The sequence below is a fragment of the Macrobrachium rosenbergii genome, chromosome 14, assembly GCF_040412425.1.
Source record: "Macrobrachium rosenbergii isolate ZJJX-2024 chromosome 14, ASM4041242v1, whole genome shotgun sequence".
Lineage (NCBI taxonomy): Eukaryota > Metazoa > Arthropoda > Malacostraca > Decapoda > Palaemonidae > Macrobrachium > Macrobrachium rosenbergii.
The window spans coordinates 46,299,771-46,323,359 of record NC_089754.1 but is presented as its reverse complement, the minus strand read 5'-3'; the positions used below and the strand labels follow the sequence as shown (position 1 = coordinate 46,323,359).

Genomic DNA, 23,589 nt, shown 5'->3' with positions numbered 1-23,589 from the left:
TATATATATATATATATATATATATATATATATATATATATATATATATATATATGATTTACGTGTATACATATATAAAGTTTGGTGCTATTCCACTACTGGAAGGCAATGGAAGGTGGGGAAGGGCATGAAGTTATCGACCTTATCCAAACATACAACCCAGGACTTAAAGGGAAACACCTTTTGTAACCAAACTGTGACTAATGAATAAAGAATGTATTATCTTAAATTACCATAACCTAAGCTGCCACTAACGAAGTTTGCAAATTACTTAGAATAAATAAATCCTAAGAAATGTTCTGAAACTTCCAGAAGAAGGAAAGGCAAAACGTTTACAGACTCGCCATTAATTTACATAGGAATGGAACATTTTTACCTTCAGACTAGACAACAAAGTCACTCTCCGATCCAACGGTGCTCTGAATACTTTTACAGTAGCCATAAGGTTACACTGTTAGGGTGAAAGTCTAAAATTTAACATTAAAAGTGTTTTTGAACCTTCGTTAACTTCAGAAGACCTTTGTGTACAAACTCCAGTCTCAAAATAACAAAACTACATTTTAAGAAAAATTCCTCTCAATAATATATATATAAATATATATATATTTAATATATATATAAATTATATATATATATATATATATATATATATATATATATATATATATATATATATATATATATATATATACAGAGAGAGAGAGAGAGAGAGAGAGGATATTTGGATATTTGAGTTTTCTGCGATTTAACTAAAAACAACAGTTTGGCTTATCGAGGAAGTCAAGAAAAGAAAATGAACAACCCAGCAGGTCTTACATAGTTAAACGTGGGTTGCAATATCCGTAGAGTTTATCCGACGACAGCGATCATTTAAATCTCTTGAGAAAAAACTAAAAGTATTCTACTGGCTATAAAATGGGATTATATAATTACCTGCAATTACGATGATTAAAGAGAAAATAGCTAATAAGATTCGAATGAAATATGAGGAAGGAAAAAAAAACTTTAGGTTCTCTGTAATTAGACGATCATTTCCATGCAAAGGTATCAGCAGACAAGATATATATATACTGCATTTTTCGAATTTCAGTGGTAATCATTAACAAGGACAAATATTTTTTCACTAATTTTTACACCACTTATTAAGCTTTGATGTCAAATAATATGGAAAAAATGTATTAATTTTTACAGCGCTTATTAAGTTTTGCTGTCAGATAATAACAAAAAACTTACAAGAATTTTAAGTGAAGCGATGTACCCAAGAGCGTCATTACGTATACTTCCGTCTCAAAATCCCAGATCTCAAGACACAAAATCCAGTAGGGCTTCAAAAATGATTCTTAGTCTGGTACTATAATCTTTCTCTCTCTTACTACAGAAAATGTACCCAAACGTTACATGACCCCTAAACAATAATGTTATACCGACTGCGAAGCAAGTACGTAAGCCAAATAAAATGTTTTCACCGGACTAACTACGCTACCTAGGTAACCATCCAGCCAACTAATTAGAATGTCAGAGTCCTGGTAAATATTCAAGGTAAAAATGAAAAATAGCTAGATGTTAATAATATTAATCACATTCAAAACGTACCCCTGAGCAACGGTCAAGTTTACTGCCAACACAAAATGTAGAAAATTAATTACACTCATTTGCATGAGTGTTTGTTGGGAATACAATTAATGTTTTATTATCGGACATTAGAACGCTACCCACCACAACTGTCTTGATTACAACGTAAATGCTATGCTTCCGTGATATAATAAGCAATTATAAGATAATGTTAGATTTAGGTTACATATCTACCAAAATAAAAAACTTTTTGTCCCATCAAAATAACCCGTATATGCTCCTACTTTTCCCAGACTTAAAAATGCAAAGGGATAAAAAAATATTTTTAAATATCATAATGGTCATTTAACCAACAAGAAAGACAACCAGGTGTATAAGAAGACTATCTATCAAAATAAATGCGCCCTGAATAATCACAAAAAAATATAAAACACAGAAACCGGCAACTTTTTTAACCCAAGAAGAGCAAGAGCTTTCGTTTCCTTCCCTCGACAGTTATCACGTGGCAAGACTTGAATCGGTATGAGGGTCATTTCGACTGGTGCCACGTCCACCATTTTACCACTTATCTTTCGGCATTTTCCACCGCTCAAACGTGAGGATTTTATCAAATCCGGCGAACAAAAAATAAAAGTCAAACCTGTTTCTTGTTTTTGAAGGGACGGAATTTGTCTTGAGATTACGCTGACAGGGTTTATTCAAAATAAAAAATATATATATATATCTGGAATTTAGAACAAACGCCAAAACAAAATATATATATATATATATATATATATATCTGAATTAGAACAAACGAAGATGACAGAAGGGTGAATTTACTGGTAAATTTTGGTGTGGGTACATTCTTCGAAAACTGTGTTTTATGACTTTTACACACCATTCATAATAACACAGAACACTAAAAGTTTATTTATCTTATAATAATACTTTGTTAACAAAAACCAAAAAAAAATAACGAACATGAATTGCAATTTTCTACCGCATAAAATAAAAGTAAAAAAGGAACTGCCTAAAAATAATTTTAATTATATATATATATATATATATATATATATAAATATATATATATTCATATATAATATATTTTCATATATGTTACCTTCCGATATCTTTACATATATATATAATCATGATGTGATAAATATATATATATATATATATATATATATATATATATATATATATATATATATATATATATATATATATATATATATATATATATATATATACATACACAAACACACACACACACGGATGAGGCTCAGCAAGTTATCGGAAAAGCTAAACCAATCCAAGTTCCCAGAGAGACCTGAACAAAATGGATGTATGAGAGTGTTTGGATTGCTCAGTTGGGGGGTTCTGTTAATTGGTTCCTTCCCAGGGGCCCAATACACCTCTCAATTTACTGCCACGAGAGGCCTCCTCTCAGCTAAACGGTGACAAATATCGTTACTTTTTCGAGTGGAAAATACCTACATGGAACACCCTTTGATATCAATGGCTGGTTCCGGTGAACGATCTACGAAATATATTGCTGCATTTGTTATGTAATTATAGCATTTAAACGCCGGATAAGAGACTCAAAATCCAATGCAATAACGCTGCTTAATTTTATAATGGCTTTATTATGCTCACTTTGAAAAGGTCCTTTTCTCATAGCAAGTATTATTAAGGATTATCTTGGAAAAGTTTTCCTAATTCTTCTTGATTTTTCTAATTATTTTCCACATAATGTTTCTGTTTATTCGGAAAAAGTTTTGTGACCCCGTACCATCTATTTCTAAAACACCAGCCGGAAAAAGACCACGAACGGACCAATGGTCCACTGAATACACTAAATCTCGACTAGTTATTCAGAAACATGAATTGGGTTACATCTCTCTCTCTCTCTCTCTCTCTCTCTCTCTCTCTCTCTCTCTCTCTCTCTCTCTCTCTCTAAGGAAATTAGGTTTATGACACACGAAATGTTTCTCCAGAGATCCACAGTCTCATTCAATCCACACTCGAGCACAGCAATAGAAAGTTTAGGAGTCCTGATTGTCCATACATTTTACAAACCCCTTGTAAAATTTCCAAGAATCTCCCAAGGACTTACAAAGATCAAAATCTATCCATTTGTGAAATGCCGCACACCTAATGTGTGTATGTACATGATCTTCAATACTTGACTGAGTACAAATATTACAAATCCAAATCATGATATAAAATGAGCGGTACTTGTAATATGACAAGAAAAATGAAGCAGAATCAAATACAGAATTTACAACCTCAACTTATTTAAGGTTCTCAGTGATTTCCTCATTTCCAAAAACAGTCAATTCCTTCAGCTTTATGGGCAAAGTTCTAAGTGGCAGTTGGAGAAAATTGGGAGGAATGACCGATTTACGTCTAGTCTGGGAAAGCAATAAATTTCATTGTAGGTAATTCAATACCAATTATAAGGTTGCAAAGCTCGTCTTCATAATTACTCTAGCACAAACACACACACACACACACACACACACACATATATATATATATATATATATATATATATATATATATATATATATATATATATATATATATATATATATATATATATATATATATATATATATATATATATATATATATATATATATATATATATATATATATATATATATATATATATATTACATATAAAGGCTATTCCATGTAGCAAGGGTGCTTTCTGGAAACAGATAAGGCCACCATCACAGCCTGAATAGTGGATGAAACTCCTGAGCAAAGAATTCCACAACACCAGCTGCTTTATGCATCTACACCAAAGGCTCGAATACTAATAATTTCATAAATTTAAGAATAAATGGTAAAAATTTGAGTATTAACAACGACTGAAAATGCTCACCATCTCCACGGTATATGGAAGAAGACTGCCAGTTATTCAACTTTAATTACGATCTAGGTCACGTACAAAGTTTATTTTGCGTTCTCTTCCAGACCGCCTCTAATAAACTGGAAGACCAAAGCCAACTTTCGTTTACTTATTATCGCCGCAAGTACTGGGAGAGGGTTCGAATTGAACCAACTACTGAACTGAAGGCCTTCTTAACACCGGGATTCCATCTCGGGCAAACATCAAGAGAACTGAGCAATCACACGACGTCACAATCGTTCGACCTCATTAAAATCGGAGTTTCCAAGTTCACGCGGACGTGACATTCCTAAAGGAAGTTGCCCCTAATGCCATTAGGAGGCTGAGAAAAGTGTCGCGCCACGTCACTGCACTTCATGGATGGCGTATGCTCTCCTGGTTGGGATTCCAAGACAGCCTGTTTGATGATCGCCTTCTTGAAGAATGCCTCTGCTGAAGCCTCTGCATAACAGCTTTCGAATTGTCTTAAAATGTGCTGCCTTCGGCAACACACTAATTTGAAGTCTGAAATATGATTACCGTCACAAACAGGCACGCCTGTCTCGGTGAAATAAATATCGGATTTTAGTGTTCTGTAAAAGAAAACTATTGTGCCGGCTTTGTCTGTCCGTCCGCACTTTTTTGCCCGAACTTTTTTCTGTCCGCTTTTTTTCTGTCCCCCCTCAGATCTTAAAAACTACTGAGACTAGAGGGCTGCAAATTGGTATGTTGATCATCCACTCTCCAATCATCAAACATACTAAATTGCAGCCCTCTAGCCTCAGTAGTTTTTTTTTATTTAAGGTTTAAGTTAGCCATAACCGTGCTTCTGGCAACGATACATGACAGGCCACCATCCGGCTTGGTTAAAGTTTCATGGGCCGCGGCTCATACAGCATTATTCCGAGACCATCGAAACAGATCTATTTTCGGTGGCCTTGATTATACGCTGTAGGGGCTGTACAGAAAGCTCGATTGCGTCCAAGAAACTTCGGCGCAGTTCTTACTTGTTAAAAATTAGTGAATGGTCGCCATGGCCATCGGAACATTACAAATGGGCATAGATACACAGATTCTGCAAATCCACCATTACATATTCCGTAAGTGCCCAACAACACAACGCCAGGCACGAGAAGCAATTCATGGACATGATGCATCAAATAAAAAGGAGAGGAAAGGGAAATGTCACAGAATTTGTGTCCTGTCTTATCTGCATCGATACCTATATCGATGTCATGGCGTGGGTACAACAATAGGCCAGACTGTGCAGGATATATGTAGGTGTGAAAAAAAAGTTTGTTGGTCAGCCTATTACCCCAACAAATCTTTGGAATACATAAAATTACTACATTGCGAACTATGGCAATCATGTCCATACTCATTCCTGAAGCTATATCAAAAAATAAAACATATACTATAAAGTTACCGAGATTCTCAACCAACAAAACTTAGCAAATTACTTTCTTTGAAAGGAAACAAAGAAACCATACGACGTAAATCGCTTACTCTTCGAAAAAAAGTACTATACGTCCAACTCTCGGGTCTGTAACCATTTCAACAAAACTCAACGACATCTATTACAAAAAAAGCGTAACAAATCAGAAGAGAGAAAACAAGCAGCGTTTCCCTGTTAAGGGCAGTTTTCAATTATCCGTTACTCGGAAACCTAAATATTTTCACTATCTTTCAACAACAGTATTAACAAATAAATCGATTAACCCTTTCGCTTATGACTCTCATGGCAATTACGTCTGTGGGCAGTGGCTGTGACTCGAGCGGTTAGCGTAAAAATGTTCATACCTTTATTTGTTCAAAGAAGCATATCTCTGACATTTTCCAAGGTAGACCGCTCAGTTTTGTTTCATTTTGCAGCTGATTACATATACTATAAGTAATTTGTTTTGACGTTTGGATACGTCATCGGTAAGCGAATGACTTCAATCTGGATGATGTTTATATACGTCATCGGTAAGCGAAAGGGTTGACGAAACATTTAAGAATTTTCCATTAAATCCACAGATTTTAAAGATTATATGAATAAAGACTCTTGTTCCTCTTTTTCAGCCTGGATGCTAGGATGGGTCATGTGCAAGTCGGTAGCTTACGTGCAGGGAGTTTCAGTGTCTGCATCTGTCAATTCTCTTGTGGCTGTCTCATTAGACAGGTAAGTATTACAGAACAGGGATATTCTCTCTCTCTCTCTCTCTCTCTCTCTCTCTCTCTCTCTCTCTCTCTCTCTCTTGAGCTCCTTCTCTCTCTCTCTCTCTCTCTTGAGCTCCTTCTCTCTCTCTCTCTCTCTCTCTCTCTCTCTCTCTCTCTCTCTCTCTCTCTCTCTCTCTCTCTCTCTCATTTCACAAAACTAAAAATAAAAGCTATTGATAATCTTTCCAATGAAAGGAATACTATTCTCCCATCTCTGAGCTTGGGGATTTTCAATGTCTAACGCGCTTCTGTTCACTTGTAGGCTCCTGGCCATCTGGTTCCCTTTGAAGATGCAGATCACGACCCCACGAGCCAGAGCTATCATCGTCATCATCTGGATCATGGCCATCACTTCTGCCATACCCTATATGATCTACTTCGAGACGAAAGTATTTGATACTGAAATCCCGGAGGTCATCATCTGTGTAGAAGTTAGTGATTTATTACTGTCTGTTGAAAACCCTGGAGACAAGTTTATTTTTTGGTGGGAGGGGGTGTAAGATATGCCACCCAATTTTGCTTGACTTGTGAAAACATAAAAATATACGTTAATCCTATTAAACTCTTCACCTTTCACAAAGCTCTTAATCAGAGAACTTGACACAAAATTAAACACTTCCATTGATGGTATTTTCCAATTCACGAAGTCTAAATCTGTAAATGTCTCTGACGAACGTTTTCTATTGTAAAAACAAAAAACAGATGTGGCCCAACAGATCAGCGGAGAGGCTTTATTTCCTGATAGCCCACCTGCTCCTCTGCTACCTGGTTCCTCTCGTCCTCATCTCCTGCTGCTACTTCATGATATGGATCAAGGTGAGTGACATACTTAACATTCTTTCAGATGGTTATTCAAAGCACTTGTTCCGTTCCTGAATCACCGTTGTTTCTCTTATTTATGCACTGACTTTATTCAACTCATTTTTTTCAGTCATTGTAGTGCCCCAAGGCCATGTTGAGTTTTTATTTACATTTTTCAAGAACCACAATCGTTGCTCCTTCTGCTTAGTACTTCGAGAGTTGCAGACCTTTTGTTGTATGTTTCTTTAGCGTATTAATCCATTCTCTTTTTTCACAGCTAGAATTCAAGTCTTCAACGACCGCCTTTTAATACCCGGAGCTTTGTTTATATTGTAACAGTAAATGAAAATTTCATTTTCCTTGTAAAATAAATGAAAATTTCATTTTCCTTGTAACAATAAATGTTTCATTTTCCTTGTAACAATAAATGAAAATTTCATTTTCATTGTAACAATAAATGAAAATTTCATTTTTCCTTGTAACAATAAATGAAAATTTCATTTTTCATTGTAACAATAAACGAAAATTTCAGTTTTCCTTGTAACAATAAATGAAAATTTCATTTTTCCTTGTAACAATAAATGAAAATTTCAATTTTCCTTGTAACAATAAATGAAAATTTCATTTTCCTTGTAACAATAAATGAAAATTTCATTTCTCCTTGTAACAATAAATGAAAATTTCATTTTCCTGAAAATAAATTTTCATTTTCCTTGTAACAATAAATGAAAATTTCATTTTCCTTGTAACAATAAATGAAAATTTCATTTTCCTTGTAACAATGAATGAAAATTTAAGTTTTCCTTGTAACAGTAAATGAAAATTTCATTTTTCCTTGTAACAATAAATGAAAATTTCATTTTTCCTTGTAACAATAAATGAAAATTTCATTTTTCCTTGTAACAATAAATGAAAATTTCATTTTTCCTTGTAACAATAAATGAAAATTTCATTTTCCCTTGTAACAATAAATGAAAATTTCATTTTTCCAAGTATCTTAGTACTTCCCTTATTCCACATTCCCAAATAACATCCCCGATCACAGTCCGTGACCAAAAGCAAACCACCACAGGCAATACATTTGTAAGTGCTTGCACAATGTAATTTAAGAACAAAAGAAAAAAAATCCCAAGTACCTTGATGATAAAAGAATAAAGTAAGCGAGGTCTTCCTTTCTTTAGGTCACATCCTTCTCTCTCCTCCTCTCCTTTTTGTCTCGGTCTCGCAGGTGGCTCGCAGGACCATCCCGGGAGACACGCGAGACGCGGCCATCCACGAGATGCAGCAGCGGAGCAAGGTGAAAGTCATCAAGATGCTGGTGGTGGTGGTCATCATTTTCATGCTCTCTTGGCTCCCCCTTTACGCCATCTTCACAAGGATAAAGGTTCGTCTACCTCTCTCTCTCTCTCTCTCTCTCTCTCTCTCTCTCTCTCTCTCTCTCTCTCTCTCACAGGGATAAAGGTTTCTTTCTCTCTCTCTCTCTCTCTCTCTCTCTCTCTCTCTCTCTCTCTCTCTCTCTCTCTCTCTCTCTCTCTCTCTCTCATCTTCACACGGATAAGGGTTCGTCTGTGCGTGTCCTTCTCTCTCAATTTCTCTCCCTTTACGCCATCTTCACAAGGATAAAGATTCGTGTGTGTATCCTTCTCTCTCTCTCTCTCTCTCTCTCTCTCTCTCTCTCTCTCTCTCTCTCTCTCTCTCTCTCTCTCTCTCTTTACGCCATCTTCACAAGGATAAAGTTTTGTGTGTGCATGTCCTCTCTCTCTCTCTCTCTCTCTCTCTCTCTCTCTCTCTCTCTCTCTCTCTCTCTCTCTCTCTCTCCTTTATAAACGTTACTTTCAGGAAAAGGAAGCGTTAACGCCTCCTTTTCAAGACAGTCGCTGGAATCCTCTTTAAGTCAGCCTCTAGAATCTATTAAAATAAGAAAAAAAGATTCCCTCTTTTATCTAATGTTATATCATCAGGGCAGTGTTCTATAAGGTGGATTAGATTTATGCAGCGATTTCGTCGATATCTGTCGAAAGAGCAAAAAAAAAAAAAAAAAAAAAAACACTGGGATGGAAAGAACTCATCCCATTCTGTACAAGATAACATTATACAGCAGCCAGCCAATATTGCCTCTCATATGACCTGAAGGGAGAAAGAAGCATTGTCCCACCTGCTTGAATATAAAAAGTAAAAAATGAGCCGAAGTTTCTTTGGCGCAAACGAGTTTTCTGTACATCTTATAACCAAGCCCACCGCAAACAGATCTGTCTTTCGGTGGTCTCGGTATAATGCTGTATGAACAGCGTCCCATGAAACTTTAACCACGGTCCGGTCGTGGCCTGGTCTACATCATTACCAGAGACACGATTATTGCTAAATTTAACCCTCAGATCTTAGAAACTGCTGAGGCTAGAGAGCTGCAATTTGGTATGTTTGATGATTGGAGGGTGGATGATCAACATACCAATTTGCAGCCCTCTGGCCTCAGTAGTTTTTAAAATCTGAGTTCGGACAGAAAAAGTTCGGACAGGAAAAAATGCCGACAGACAAAGCCGGCAAAATAGCTTTTTTATCAGAAAACTAAAAAGTGAGTGCAGTTAATTATTCTGTTAAGTTTATGATCATTTATTCTAATGCTAAGGCCGATGGGATGAACAAGCCAGCGGCCATTTCTAGCCCAGACCGGAAGACAACAAGAAAGACGGGAAGAAAGGAATTATGAGCTTAACATTCATGAAAGTGAAGGAATTTTCCATTGAAAGATGGAGGCTTACAAGAGTCGGGGTGGAAATTGGGAAGAAGTAGGATTCTCTAAAAGTTAAAGCAAAACGTGATAAATAATGTCCACGTGAAAAGAAACCCGTGATAAATGGAGAGGGAAGCGATGGACAAGAGGAGATTCGACGTCGGCATTTTTCACAGGAATCCGACGAGAGGGACGGGAGAGAAAAATGAAGAGGTCTCACGCGTGAGGAACTGCAGGAAAAAATGTCTCAAAAATAAATGAAACGAAAAATTCCGAACCGCTCGTAATTTTTCTTCTCTGCGTACGAGTGTATCCAAAACAAAAATAATAGTAACTGAGTAATTCATGTAATTTAATGCAATGCAATTAAACTCCAGTTTGAAATAAAAAAAATAATATGGTTAAACTTTAGGTCTAAATCCCTAATTTATTTTGAAGTGTATCAGAAATTATGACCATATTAGAATAATAGATGGTCACAAAAATTATATACATTTTTATTCTAAAAAGATAAGATATTAAAAAAAATGTAACACTCTTGCAGTCTAAAACTCTAGTTCAGTTACAAACAAATGGCAGGATATAAGAATAAAATTAATTCTGCATTCAGGTCGAAAAATAAATCCTTATCAACCGAAAATATTAAAACTAAAAATAATGGCAGGTCAATATCGGTACTTCAAGATATTGCTAATAAAACTAATGTTAGTAATAATGCTATCGCTATATAAATAAGGTTACTGAAGGTATGCTGAAATATATAACTCTGAAATGTGATAAAAATGATTTTATATCACCAGTTAACAAACTAAAACATGAAACTACAGAAAAAGATAGAGCTGAGGAGCATGAGATATATTCTCTCTCTCTCTCTCTCTCTCTCTCTCTCTCTCTCTCTCTCTCTCTCTCTCTCTCTCTCTCTCTCTCTCTCTCTCTCTCTCTCTCTCTCTCTCTCTCTCTCTCTCTCTATATATATATATATATATATATATATATATATATATATATATATATATATATATATATATATATATATATATATATATATATATATATATATATATATATATATACATATATATAGTGATTTTGTGGAAGTTACTCTTCAGGACACAAGGAGGGCAATTACGAGGTTGGAGAATGTAAAGACACTGGGAATTAATGGGATTGGAAAGTGGGATGCTCCAGTATCATGGTATTAGCGCGATTGAGAAGCTGACAAGGGTTCCTTTGGAATGTCTGGATGAGGGAAGGTTCCTAAGGAATGGGCGAACGGGTGAGAGGAATAATTGAATGAAAGTAAAGGTGAAGGAGGCGATTATAGTAACCAGGAGAAGTTTAAAATTTTTACTTTGCATAAATATATCTAGAAAAGTCTTTGAGTATTTCAGCATAATACTTGATAATAATGTGTTGTATATATATATATATATATATATATATATATATATATATATATATATATATATATATATATATATATATATATATATATATATATATATATATATATAATATATATATATATATATATATATATATATATATAGAGAGAGAGAGAGAGAGAGAGAGAGAGATAGATAGATAGATAGATAGATAGATAGATAGATAGATAGATAGACAGATAGATAGATAACAAGTTCGCACACACCTTTTGAACATATTAGCTCTAATGAACGAGGTAAGTTTTCTATAACCGTTTCGTGTAGTTCCGTAAAACACTGACCTTGAATTTTTTTTTTCTGTTTACAGCTGGGTGAGGAACTAGGAGAGTCAGAGGGCGCCGCCCTAGCCATCATAACCCCGGTGGCACAGTGGCTGGGCTCCTCCAACTCCTGCATTAACCCCATCCTATACGCCTTCTTCAACAAGAAATACAGGAATGGGTTTCTGGCCATTGTCAAGAGCCGTTCCTGCTGTGAAACTCTGCGCTACGATTCTTATTCCCATTCCACAATGAGGCGTTCCTATTACCCGTCATATCGCTCCACAATAAGACCGGAAGCGGGTGGAATGGACTCCATGAGCAGACATAAAACAAGCACCAACAACATCTATACCTTCGAAGGGCGCGCAGCTTCTCGCCCCAGATACCACAGCGCCAGGCCCCGCAGCCTGGCCAACGGCTTGAGCCCAGCGCTCCACCTGGCAGATAAGGTCGCCAATGAGAACACGGCCCTCCAGGGCTGCCAGAGGCCCCCCTCCAACATCGGAGGCATCGAGGTCATCGAAGTCGATGACTACAGCAACAGCTACAATGAGAACACCTCCACATTCACCAACGGAAAGCTAGACGCTGTCGACTGAACATGAGTACCCATGCGCAGTCGGTGTTTTCTGGCCCTCTCTCACTTCTTCAACTTGAAATGCAGGACTACAGTAGCCCTGGTTCTCTTCTGTCCTGTCCGTACCTGTGCTCTGAAGTTAGGTAGAACTGAGAACTTCCCTAAATAAAGGGGACTCCTATACCCAGACCCTCGCCCGAGTGAGATGGGTGGAAGCCTCGAAACCCGAAGAGATGGTCACTGCGATCTCTCCGATCGGGAAGAGGCGAGACGCTTTCCCACCCAATCGCTTCCCTCGACCACGTTCCACATTTCGATTTCCCGCCCATATCTGAGGTGTACCACAAATCAACACTCCATTTCAAATCTATCCTTTGAGAATATTCTCTGACAATAAATGCAAAACCTCTATTTTAAATGAATCCTTTGAGGATACTCTCTGACTGAATAAATGCAAAACCTTGAGGAGAGATCGATGGAATAATCAGAAATGGTGGACCTCGAACGTAGACTCATGAATGTACATTAATGTTTTTAGCTCTTCTTTGATATAAGGAAAACGAAAAAGAGTTCCTTCTTCTATAAACGAAAGGATTTCATTAAAAAAAAAAATCATCAACAATGCGCGTATGGAAAGAAAGAAAGGATTTCGAAAGACATTGCGACGCCTGTAAATGCAAAATCTTCTATTACATTACAAATGAAAGGAAATACCTTCATGTCCGTATATACAATGAAAGTACATGTTTCAATGGTATAAAGTGTTATATTATGTCTCTTTTAGTCAACAGTAAAGTAGATATACCACGCCGGTACGGGGAGTCGGCATGGCTCTGTTTCATTTCCAGCACATTTTTTCTCATGATTATTATCAATAATAATAATTATCAATGTAACTATAAGACCTATGAAAATATTGCATCTAATCTACCATTCATTGCATGAACCACTTATAGTGTCTAGCCATTATCGCTATATGTGTACATATCTGTTGCATAGACATATGTTAAGTAGAGACATCTATTGCAGAGTTGTTTCTCCTTGTCAGTACTGACACGACGCCATTTCTAGCTCTCAGATTTCCGAGACAAATCCCAGAATCGCGTTCTCACGGGAAATCGGGAACCGGCTAACGCACAAACTATACGATTTTCTCAGCGTGAAAGTCTTTGAGACAGCAGAAATCGACATAAATCGGCAAATGCAGATTTCAAATGCACTTCAGATTTGTCAGTTATAATTGAAGCGTCCGTCAGAGAGAGAGAGAGAGAGAGAGAGAGAGAGAGAGAGAGAGAGAGAGAGAGAGAGAGAGAGACTGGTGGATAAACGAAACGCCCACCCGCCAGATTCTGCTGTATCAAAGAATACCGATTTATTGTATCAATACCTCCTTTTCCCAAAACCGGGGAAAATGCATCAGTCTGAATCTTGACAGACTCGCAGTTTCACAAATGTACGGAATCTCGTCTGATAACAAATCCGCCTATTACTGTAGTGCTTTAAGGTGTTCCAATATACGTAAGCACATAAGAATTCCTGTCAAAAGGTGAATAATAATTTATTGTACCAAAATGTTATCATAACTGTGAAGTTTATTTTCTCTGTGACTGATCCATGTACATATATATATCGTATATGACCCAGTAGGTAAAAAAAAAAATTAGTACGCACCTTTATCCTTTATACGTTCGAAGAACATTGTAATGGCTCCACGCCAAGAAACCTCTCCTATTTACGGAGCAGATGTTTTCTTTACGGCCCGAGAAGGGCGTGGCTTTGCTCTCCTCATCTATGTATATGCTGTATGTATATGTATGTTCATGTATACAACGCCGTGTATGAACATATACATAGTGTATGTATGATACCCCCGTAGTCTCTATGTCTCCGGAAGTGACATCAGGACTTGGCAGTATGCGATGACAATCCGCGGCAGCTTTTTTGTTTTGGTCCGGGTGAAGGCGTCTGCAGTTACTCATTTTGCTACACCACCCCTCCCCTCCCTTAGGCGGTGACAACCGGGCACGTTTTCGGGCATTTTTGGCATCTCGCCGCTAAATGGAGAGACGTACCCAATAATCGACTGATTTGGTTTTTATGTGCTGGCGTGGCAAATTCCGCCGTGGCTGGTGACAATCGAAATAACGTATCTCCGTCATCATTCCGGCGCATGAAAATATATAAAAAATAAATACTGGCTTCTGGGTGTCAAGTTTGGCGTCAAGATACTGAAAAAGTGTCAAAATATGTGCTCGTTTGACACCGCATTATATTAGGCCACTCACCGTCATCCTCAAATAACGAATGTACCTGGAATACCAAATATAGATATTTGAATGCCCTCATTTACCATTTCTGCAATTTTTTTTTTTAGTTCAATCGCACCCTTTTCTTTACGTTCTAACTCCGGGAGCCTCATCCTAGGGTGCCTGCGCTTGTATCTGCCTAACGTATAAAGAACGAAGTTAATTTTTTTATATATATATATAATCACGTGGAAACACAACATTGGGGGAGAATCAAATCAAAATCGCATCATGGCAACTTTCGCAGGAGGTGAAGTCTGCCCTGCCCCGCCAGTCGCGTCAGCTTCCGCGATCCCTCTGACCTTCGGAAAAGCGGCAGCTGCGACTGGCCCGCGGGGCAGTAGCATCGCCGGAACAAAAATGCTCCCGATACCACGACACATTTCTCTTGCTGCCGAATCTTGATAATGCCCTGAAGTTTCCTGACCCAGTCGTTTATTTTTTGATTTCGTAATCTCTTCCGATGCTCACGTGACACAGCACAAACGGAAAATACCTGACTCCGGTTCCGATACCACAAAATGCTACAAAAAGAGAAACAGCTATCAACAAGAAAAGGGATCTGTATAAATAGCATAAAATGTTAATTTTCAAAAACTTTGGCCACTGAAAATATCGTATCAGACACAACTTGCAGTGTTATACACACGCCCGAGCGCGCACACACACACACGCTCACACCCACATATATATTACATATAAGTGAATGTGTGACGTGTGTATATGTGTGCATGTATTACAAATAACGTATATATGTATGCATATTCATATACATGTGTTAAAAGGAAAGTTAAGGTTTTGGTTAACTCTCCTTTCTTTTTATTTATCATCTGGCCAGCAGGAGGAGTAGCCTAAATCTGCTTCATACCCAACATAGTGAGAGTAATCGACAAAGCCCGCAGTTCTGTTTCGTTTTGCTCCCGGAAAACAATCAATTGGTATCTCTTATAGAGGAGTCCACCACGTTACTGTACTTATTATTCACAGGAAGATTTGTTTATAGATATACACATTATAAGAAAAATACAAATATTCTCAAATATATACAAATGTATGAAACCACAAAGTCGAACCAATGAGAGAATGATGATGGTTACCGTGTTCATTTACTCCAAAAGGAAACTTCCTCCTCCAGAATTGAACAATCACTTCCTTCCAGAACAACTTCCTTCCGCACTGAAATTCTCTCAGAGCACTTCATTCACACTGCCACTTTCTCCCTGACTTGTCCATTCTCCTCTTCTGTTCTTATGGAACAGCCGTTTTCATCTCACTCTTCAATTCAAACAAATTCCCTTTACTAAATACATCGTCTTGTTATTCGCCACTTCTTTAATTTCTTTAGTTATAAGCACCTATATTAATAAATATTTCCCTTATACACTCATAAATATTTTCCCTACACCTGAAAATTACAAACTCCACACAATGCTATCTTTGGTATAGCATTCTGATCCTTCTTTTCCAATAAAAAAAATTCATTCATACACAGATCAAACACCTAAACAGTCATGGAACAAAATGTGCACCAATTTACTACACTTCTTAATTTTCTCTATCCAAATATCTATCCACATCCATTTATTCGAGAACAGTTTTCTTCGTTATTCACTGCTTCTCGAAAGGTATTGTAAACATTATTCTTAACAAAGGACATTCTACAGACAATCCTCTCCCTCTCGAAATAAATTTCTGCATGGCACTCTCATTTTATTGATGCCTCAATCATAAAAACAAAGTCATGTCTCTCAAAACCATAATGAGTGTATATCATATATATATATATATATATATATATATATATATATATATATATATATATATATATATATATATATATATATATATATATATATATATATATATACACACATATATACATAATGCATAATTTTGACAATTCTGCTTTATCAATATTTTTATAGTCAATATTTCAAGTACTTCTAAGGGATTTTCTTCCTCAATTAAGTTCTAATAACATCAGGAATGTTACATACCTCAAAACTTGTAAATATACTGAATGGCATCATAAACTCACCACTACCTTCGCCATTCTCGAATAATGATTGCATACTGCAAATTTTCACGTGCTGATTTTTAATTACAATCTGGTCATACACGTGGACTGTGAAGCCAGATCAGGAACTACGAGTCTACCACAAAACCAAAGTGTCATCGTCAAGGACTATGTTGACTCGGAGCCAAACACCTCGTGGACTAGAGATCGAAACCATCCTTCCACAAACAGTATTTCCTCAACTTTCAATTTCTGAAGCCGTGCCCATCGCCATACAAAAGACATTCATTAATTGGGAAGGTATCCTAAAGTTAAATGCTGCAAATTACATTAAGAAATGATCGACACCACCAAACACACAAAGGACAACCTAGCCAGGGGAGAGAGAGAGAGAGAGAGAGAGAGAGAGAGAGAGAGAGAGAGAGAGAGAGAGAGAGAGAGAGAGAGATTGAAAACTTTATTTTCATTTTACAATGGTTATTCCAAATCCCATATTGTGAACGTATCTACAACGTCCATTGACTTATAAGATACCAGATACATATAATTTTTTGTATCAAAGTCAAACGCAAAAGGCAGCGTCTTGTTGCAAAGAACACTTGTATAATTAAAATAATTTTTAAAAAGCTAAGAGAGAGAGAGAGAGAGAGAGAGAGAGAGAGAGAGAGGCATGCGTTACGACACGTGCTTCCATGATTTGGACTCGCAGCCAAACATAAAATTTGCCAACTCACTTTTCTGTTCAAGTGTCCTAAAAATTACTGCGGAAGGATAACAATAGTGTTTACTCAAAAACAAACCCACAAGAGTGCTCGTAAACAATTAATCTATATACTTAAGCTCTTACCTGAATTTACCTCTCCTGGAGTTAGATAAAAGTCTTCAATAAAAGTTATATATGTATGTATACATACACAAACACACATACACATATATATTTTTTTCCGACTTGAGATGAAGGTTTCAAAATGTGGGAACCTTACGCTGACTTGTGTTTGTCGTAATGTATGTTATATAACCATACACTCTAATGCACACACACAAACGCACACACACACTCACATATATATATATATATATATATATATATATATATATATATATATATATATATATATATATATATATATATATATATATATACACATATATATACTGTATGTATATATATATATATATATATATATATATATATATATATATATATATACATATATATATATATATATATATATATATATTACATATGTTATATATACTGTATGTTTTTTATATATATTTTTTATATATATATATATATATATATATATATATATATATTTTTTTTTTTTTCTTGATTTCACAGGACATGAATTTACTACTGAAAGTAAGCACAACTGGTGACTTTTCACTTCCTCAACATTCGAAATTATTTTCCAAAACCAAGATAAACGATAAAACAACGCTGTGAACCGGGAAACTCTTCCTGTAGCCAAGAAATTTTCTTTCTTTTACTTATCATTTATCAAACACGTGTCATTCATGTTGTATATCTGTTCGCTGTCATAAGAAGGTAAACCATTCAATAAAACTATAACACGACTCTGGCGTTTCAAGTTTCCTGCCTCTTGAGAAAATTGTTTTAATCTGAGAGAGATTTATAAGAGCTCGGTTCTTACGATGCGGAAAAAATGTGAGATAATGTACTGAACTTCACATCACGGAAAATACATGAAATAATGTACTGAACCTCACACTACAGAAAATATGTGAGATAATGTACTGAACTTCACATCACGGAAAATACATGAAATAATGTACTGAACCTCACACTACAGAAAATATGTGAAATAATGTACTGAACCTCACACCATAGAATAGATGTGAAATAATGTACAGAACCTCACACCACAGAAAATATGTGAAACAATGTAATGAACCTCACACCACAGAAGATATGTGAAATAATGTATTGAACCTCACACCACAGAAAACATGTAAAATAATGTATTGAACCTCACACTACAGAAAATATATGAAATAATGTACTGAACCTCACATCACAGATATATGTGAAATAATGTACTGAATCTCACACCATAGAATAGACGGGAAATAATGTACTGAACCTCACACCATAGAAAATATGTGAAACAATGTAATGAACCTCACACCACAGAAAATATATGAAATAACGTACTGAACCTCACACCACAGAACCCATGTGAAACAACGTACTGAACCTCACACCACACAAAACATGTGAAACAGTGTACTGAACACGTTACTCAGGCTGTCAAATCCTGTTCCAAATTCCCCAAAGTCCTGCAGGAAAATCTGCTCTCCCAACACCATCATCCCTTCAGCACCCTGCATTCTATTTGCCTAAAACCAGCTCCGACTACTTACAAAAAAGAAAAAACTCGTGTTTATGCTACAATGATTCTCGTGTTTCATGTAAAATCACCTCCCTAAGGATACCCTCTCGCTTCCCGGACAGATGTTCGAGAAAGTTGCAGTGGGAATGCGGGGATTATTGGATCAACGTGTACTGATGTTTTCTCATAAGGTCTCGGCTATGAAAAATACTGTACTTAGTATCGTACATTAATATTGTTTTCCTAATTCGCACACATATACTGAACATATGTGTGTATGTATAAGTATGTATGTATGTATGTATATATATATATATACTTATATGATATATATATATATATATATATATATATATATATATATATATATATATATATATATATATATATATATATATATATGTGTGTGTGTGTGTGTGTGTGTGTGTGTGTGTGTATGTGTATAGACAGATGGATAGATAGTAAGACAGAAAGACAGAGTTCTTTAAGGAAGAATTGTAACATCAAGTGTATAACGATTGATAGTGCAATGACGAAGGGACATGCTTAAAACGATTCTTTATCCTTATAATGCAAAGGGCAACATGATAACCAAACTAGAGTAAAATCTACCTGTCCACCCCAGGCCAAAGAAATAAAGAAAAAAGACTGGAATAAAAAAAAAGAGGGGGGCCTCCTAAGATTAAAAGGGTATACAATTTAGGACAAACTGAAAGAAGTTATCTCCAATTCTGACAGGTGCGCCTGCATAACAGCGTCAGAGTTCCTTCATTCACTTTAGACATAAAAATGCAAGGATATACTGTAGGTATTGCTTGGACAGCGCTTATGGGTTACGGGTTACCTCACCATTCATAAACACTGTTGTACTATCATTACCAGGGATTGCATATAGAATTTTGGCCAAAGGCCAAGCACTGGGACCTATGAGGTCATTCAGCGCTGAAACGGAAATTGACAGGAGAAGGTTTGAAAGGTGTAACAGGAGGAAAACCTCGTAGTTGTTGGAGAGGGTGGAAAGTCAGATGGAAGAAAGAGAATATGAAAGGAGGTACAGTAAAAGGAACGAAGTAATGCCTACAGTGCACCGTATGTCGTGCACTGACGGCACTAACCCCTGCGGGAACTATCATCACCAAGACAGAGAGCGAGAGAGAGAACCCCACTCACTTGACGTCAATCAGATATCCCTAATGGAGGAGGGTAAGTAACAGCTCAACCGAGATATCTAAAAATAGAGAGAGAGAGAGAGAGAGAGAGAGAGAGAGAGAGAGAGAGAAAAATTTTATATGAAAGGATATAAATAGTAAAACGTATATGAGAAACACTGACAGCGATACAGAGAACAGAATATTACATAAAGGAGAGAGAGAGAGAGAGAGAGAGAGAGAGAGAGAGGACATAAACAACAAAACGTAGATGAGAAACACTGACAGCGATACAGAGAACAGAATATTACATGAAGGAGAGAGAGAGAGAGAGAGAGAGAGAGAGAGAGAGAGAGAGAGAGAGAGAGAGAGAGGACATAAACAACAAAACGTACATGAGACACACTGACAGCGATGCAGAGAGCAGAATGTTACATATAGGAATGGTACAATAATAAAGAGAGAGAGAGAGAGAGAGAGAGAGAGAGAGAGAGAGAGAGAGAGAGAGAGAGAGTGAACTTATTATATAATGGTTACTACAATTAAATAACTATGAATGAAGATCCTGAACGGAGCATCGGAATTAAACAAAATGGAGTATTTGGATTGTTGACTAAAAAAAAAAGAGAAATGACTGTCATAAATAACTGAATGCAAATGATCCATTCAAGACGTGATGATAGACCTTTTATATTTGTAGCAGATTTGCTTAGAATAATACAAAAACAAAAACAAAAATCCGTTCAATTCAGAATGAGAAATATTGCAAAGCTGGATGAGTTCTTGCTAAACACCATAATGTTTGCAAAGAGGGGACAGAAGTATACTGCCTAAGTATTGTCAATTTCCTGAGTTAAAAATCGAATAATAATAATAATAATAATAATAATAATAATAATAATAATAATAATAATAATAATAATAATAATAATAATAATAGTATCAAGACCTGAAATTCGAAATAAGAAGGATATGGGATATGCCAGTGGAAATTGTGCCCATAATCATAGGAACACGAGGCACGATTCCCAAGATCGCTGAAAAGGAATTGGAAAAACTAGATGCCGAAGTGGCTCCAGGACCCATGCTGAAGAGTGTGCTACTAGAAACAGCGCACACATTGACAAAAGTGATGGACTCCTAAGGAGGCAGGATGCAACCCGGAACCCCACACTATAAAAACCACCCAGTCGAATAGGATGACTGTGATAGACCAAAATAATAATAATAATAATAATAATAATCCAATGGTTGTTAGAGGGAATTTGCAGCTAAACGGAAATAATAGGAGCTGGGCAAGTTCTCGAACGCTTTTGTAAAAGGAATCCCTACAAGGAAGACATGTTTTTGTTTTGTCTATTTTTTTTATTTGTGCTGATGATTGTTGACATGATTTTTCAAAAAAGTTATATAAAGCTATTTGCATATATTTTACTAAAACCTGGACCTAAAAGGAAAGAAAATAATCAGATCTTGGGATCTAACTTTTGAAATTATCAGATTTTAGATCTCCAAATTATGTTTAATCTCGTTTAATAACAATACTAATAATAACTAATAATAATCACAGAAAAATAGGACTCATAACTTGGAGACACATAAGATAAGTCGACGACATGATGATGTGATAATCAAAATAACTAACTTTAAAAACAGTGATATACAACCACAGTTAACTGTCACTTCTAGGTATAACAATAAAACTGATAAGTTAACGAACTTGAAGAAATAGACTATATGATAACTAAAGAGAAAACTGTGCCCTGGGATGAAGATATACAAAGAAACAAACAAACCCAGACATGCACAAACACACCCACACACACACACATATATATATGTATATATATATATATATATATATATATATATATATATATATATATATATATATATATATATATACATGTAAATGTATGTATGTATGTATGTATGTATGTGTATATATACATATGTATGTATGTATGTGTATATATACATACATATATATGTATATATATATATATATACATACATAAAGTGTGTGGATTTACAGAGCACTGCTGCACAAGATTTGTGAGCTATATTTTTTTGGGGGGAGGGGAGTCTTTACATCTAAGTACTCGCCATTGCTAATGTGATTCTATTTGTTGCACACATTTAATTGCACAATATGCAATACTAATTCAATTAAAATTAAAATTAAATCACACCAAGCAGCTGTTTTCAAACCCATAAAACCAATAAAGGCACATACAAACATTTGTTAATGCAACTGCAGATCTACGCAAGTCAGAAAGAGCTCAGAAGTTATTCATCTGGAAGTGAATTTTTACATTCCACTTCCGCCGAAATTCTTTCACGAAAATAAATATCTTGGAACCACAAGAGATGCACACGCACGTACACGAGTGAGAAAAATTACTACTTCCTAACTTCTTAGGCAGACGAAAAATAAAATTCATCCCGTAATGGAAAGAAGGGTGGGTTGTTAGCCAGTAACTCTGATCGATAGTGTCCTTAAGACCGTGATGAAAGACTGACGGCTAAGGAAAGGGTGTATCGCTGCCACAGAGGCTTATCTCAAAACCTATACTTGGAAAAAATGAAGGTGGCAAAACCATTCACCTTAAGGTGTCGAAGTTCGGACGAAAATGATAAATTAATGCTGATAAGTACGGATACGATATAAAGGATCAGGAAAAATTTGCTATGCGAACAGCAACAAGACTATCCTCCGTAGGGGGTTAGTGCCGTCAGGGCACCTCATGCGGTGCACTGTAGGCATTACTTGAGGTTCTTTGAAGCGTCCCTTCGGCCCCTAGCTGCAACCCTTTCGTTCCTTTTACCGTACCTCCGTTCATATTCTCTTTTTCCATTTTACTTTTCCATCTCTCGTAACAATTGTTTCATAGTGCAACTGCGAGGTTTTCCTCCTGTTACGCCTTTCAAACCTTTTACTGTCAATTTACGTTTCAGCGCTGAGTGACCTCACAGGTCACAGTGCTTGGCATTTGGTCTAAATTCTATATTCAATTCAATTCAACAAGAATATCATCAATAATACGAATTTATTCTTCAAATGCCCTTTTCCCTTTGAAATGGGTAGAGCCCGAATAGAGTACCCAAACCTTCGGGTAAGGCTGCCAGCTCCATGGTCCTTTTGACCCTGGCTGAACCACCACATTCATGTAACTACCAGGTACAAATTACATTTCTAACGTCAGCAGAGGCACAATAAGTTACTGACGGCAGGTGCCTACATGCCTGTTCTTACCAAGGAGTCTTACCTGTGACCTGTTGTTTG

The 23,589-nt window shown here is 36.1% G+C and overlaps 1 protein-coding gene across 1 annotated transcript in view; it reads left to right on the top strand.

The window, feature by feature from the left end:
• The window catches only part of LOC136846085 (neuropeptide SIFamide receptor-like), a 207,062-nt gene extending 193,777 nt beyond the window's left edge, over positions 1 to 13,285 (top strand). Inside the window, exons 4-8 of the mRNA XM_067116793.1 lie at positions 6,521 to 6,620; positions 6,921 to 7,089; positions 7,361 to 7,474; positions 8,688 to 8,843; positions 11,943 to 13,285. Of these exons, the coding sequence (XP_066972894.1) occupies positions 6,521 to 6,620; positions 6,921 to 7,089; positions 7,361 to 7,474; positions 8,688 to 8,843; positions 11,943 to 12,497 (1,094 nt within the window). The 3' untranslated portion in view covers positions 12,498 to 13,285. The remainder of the gene's footprint in view (positions 1 to 6,520; positions 6,621 to 6,920; positions 7,090 to 7,360; positions 7,475 to 8,687; positions 8,844 to 11,942) is intronic.
• Positions 13,286 to 23,589: the final 10,304 nt, after the last annotated feature.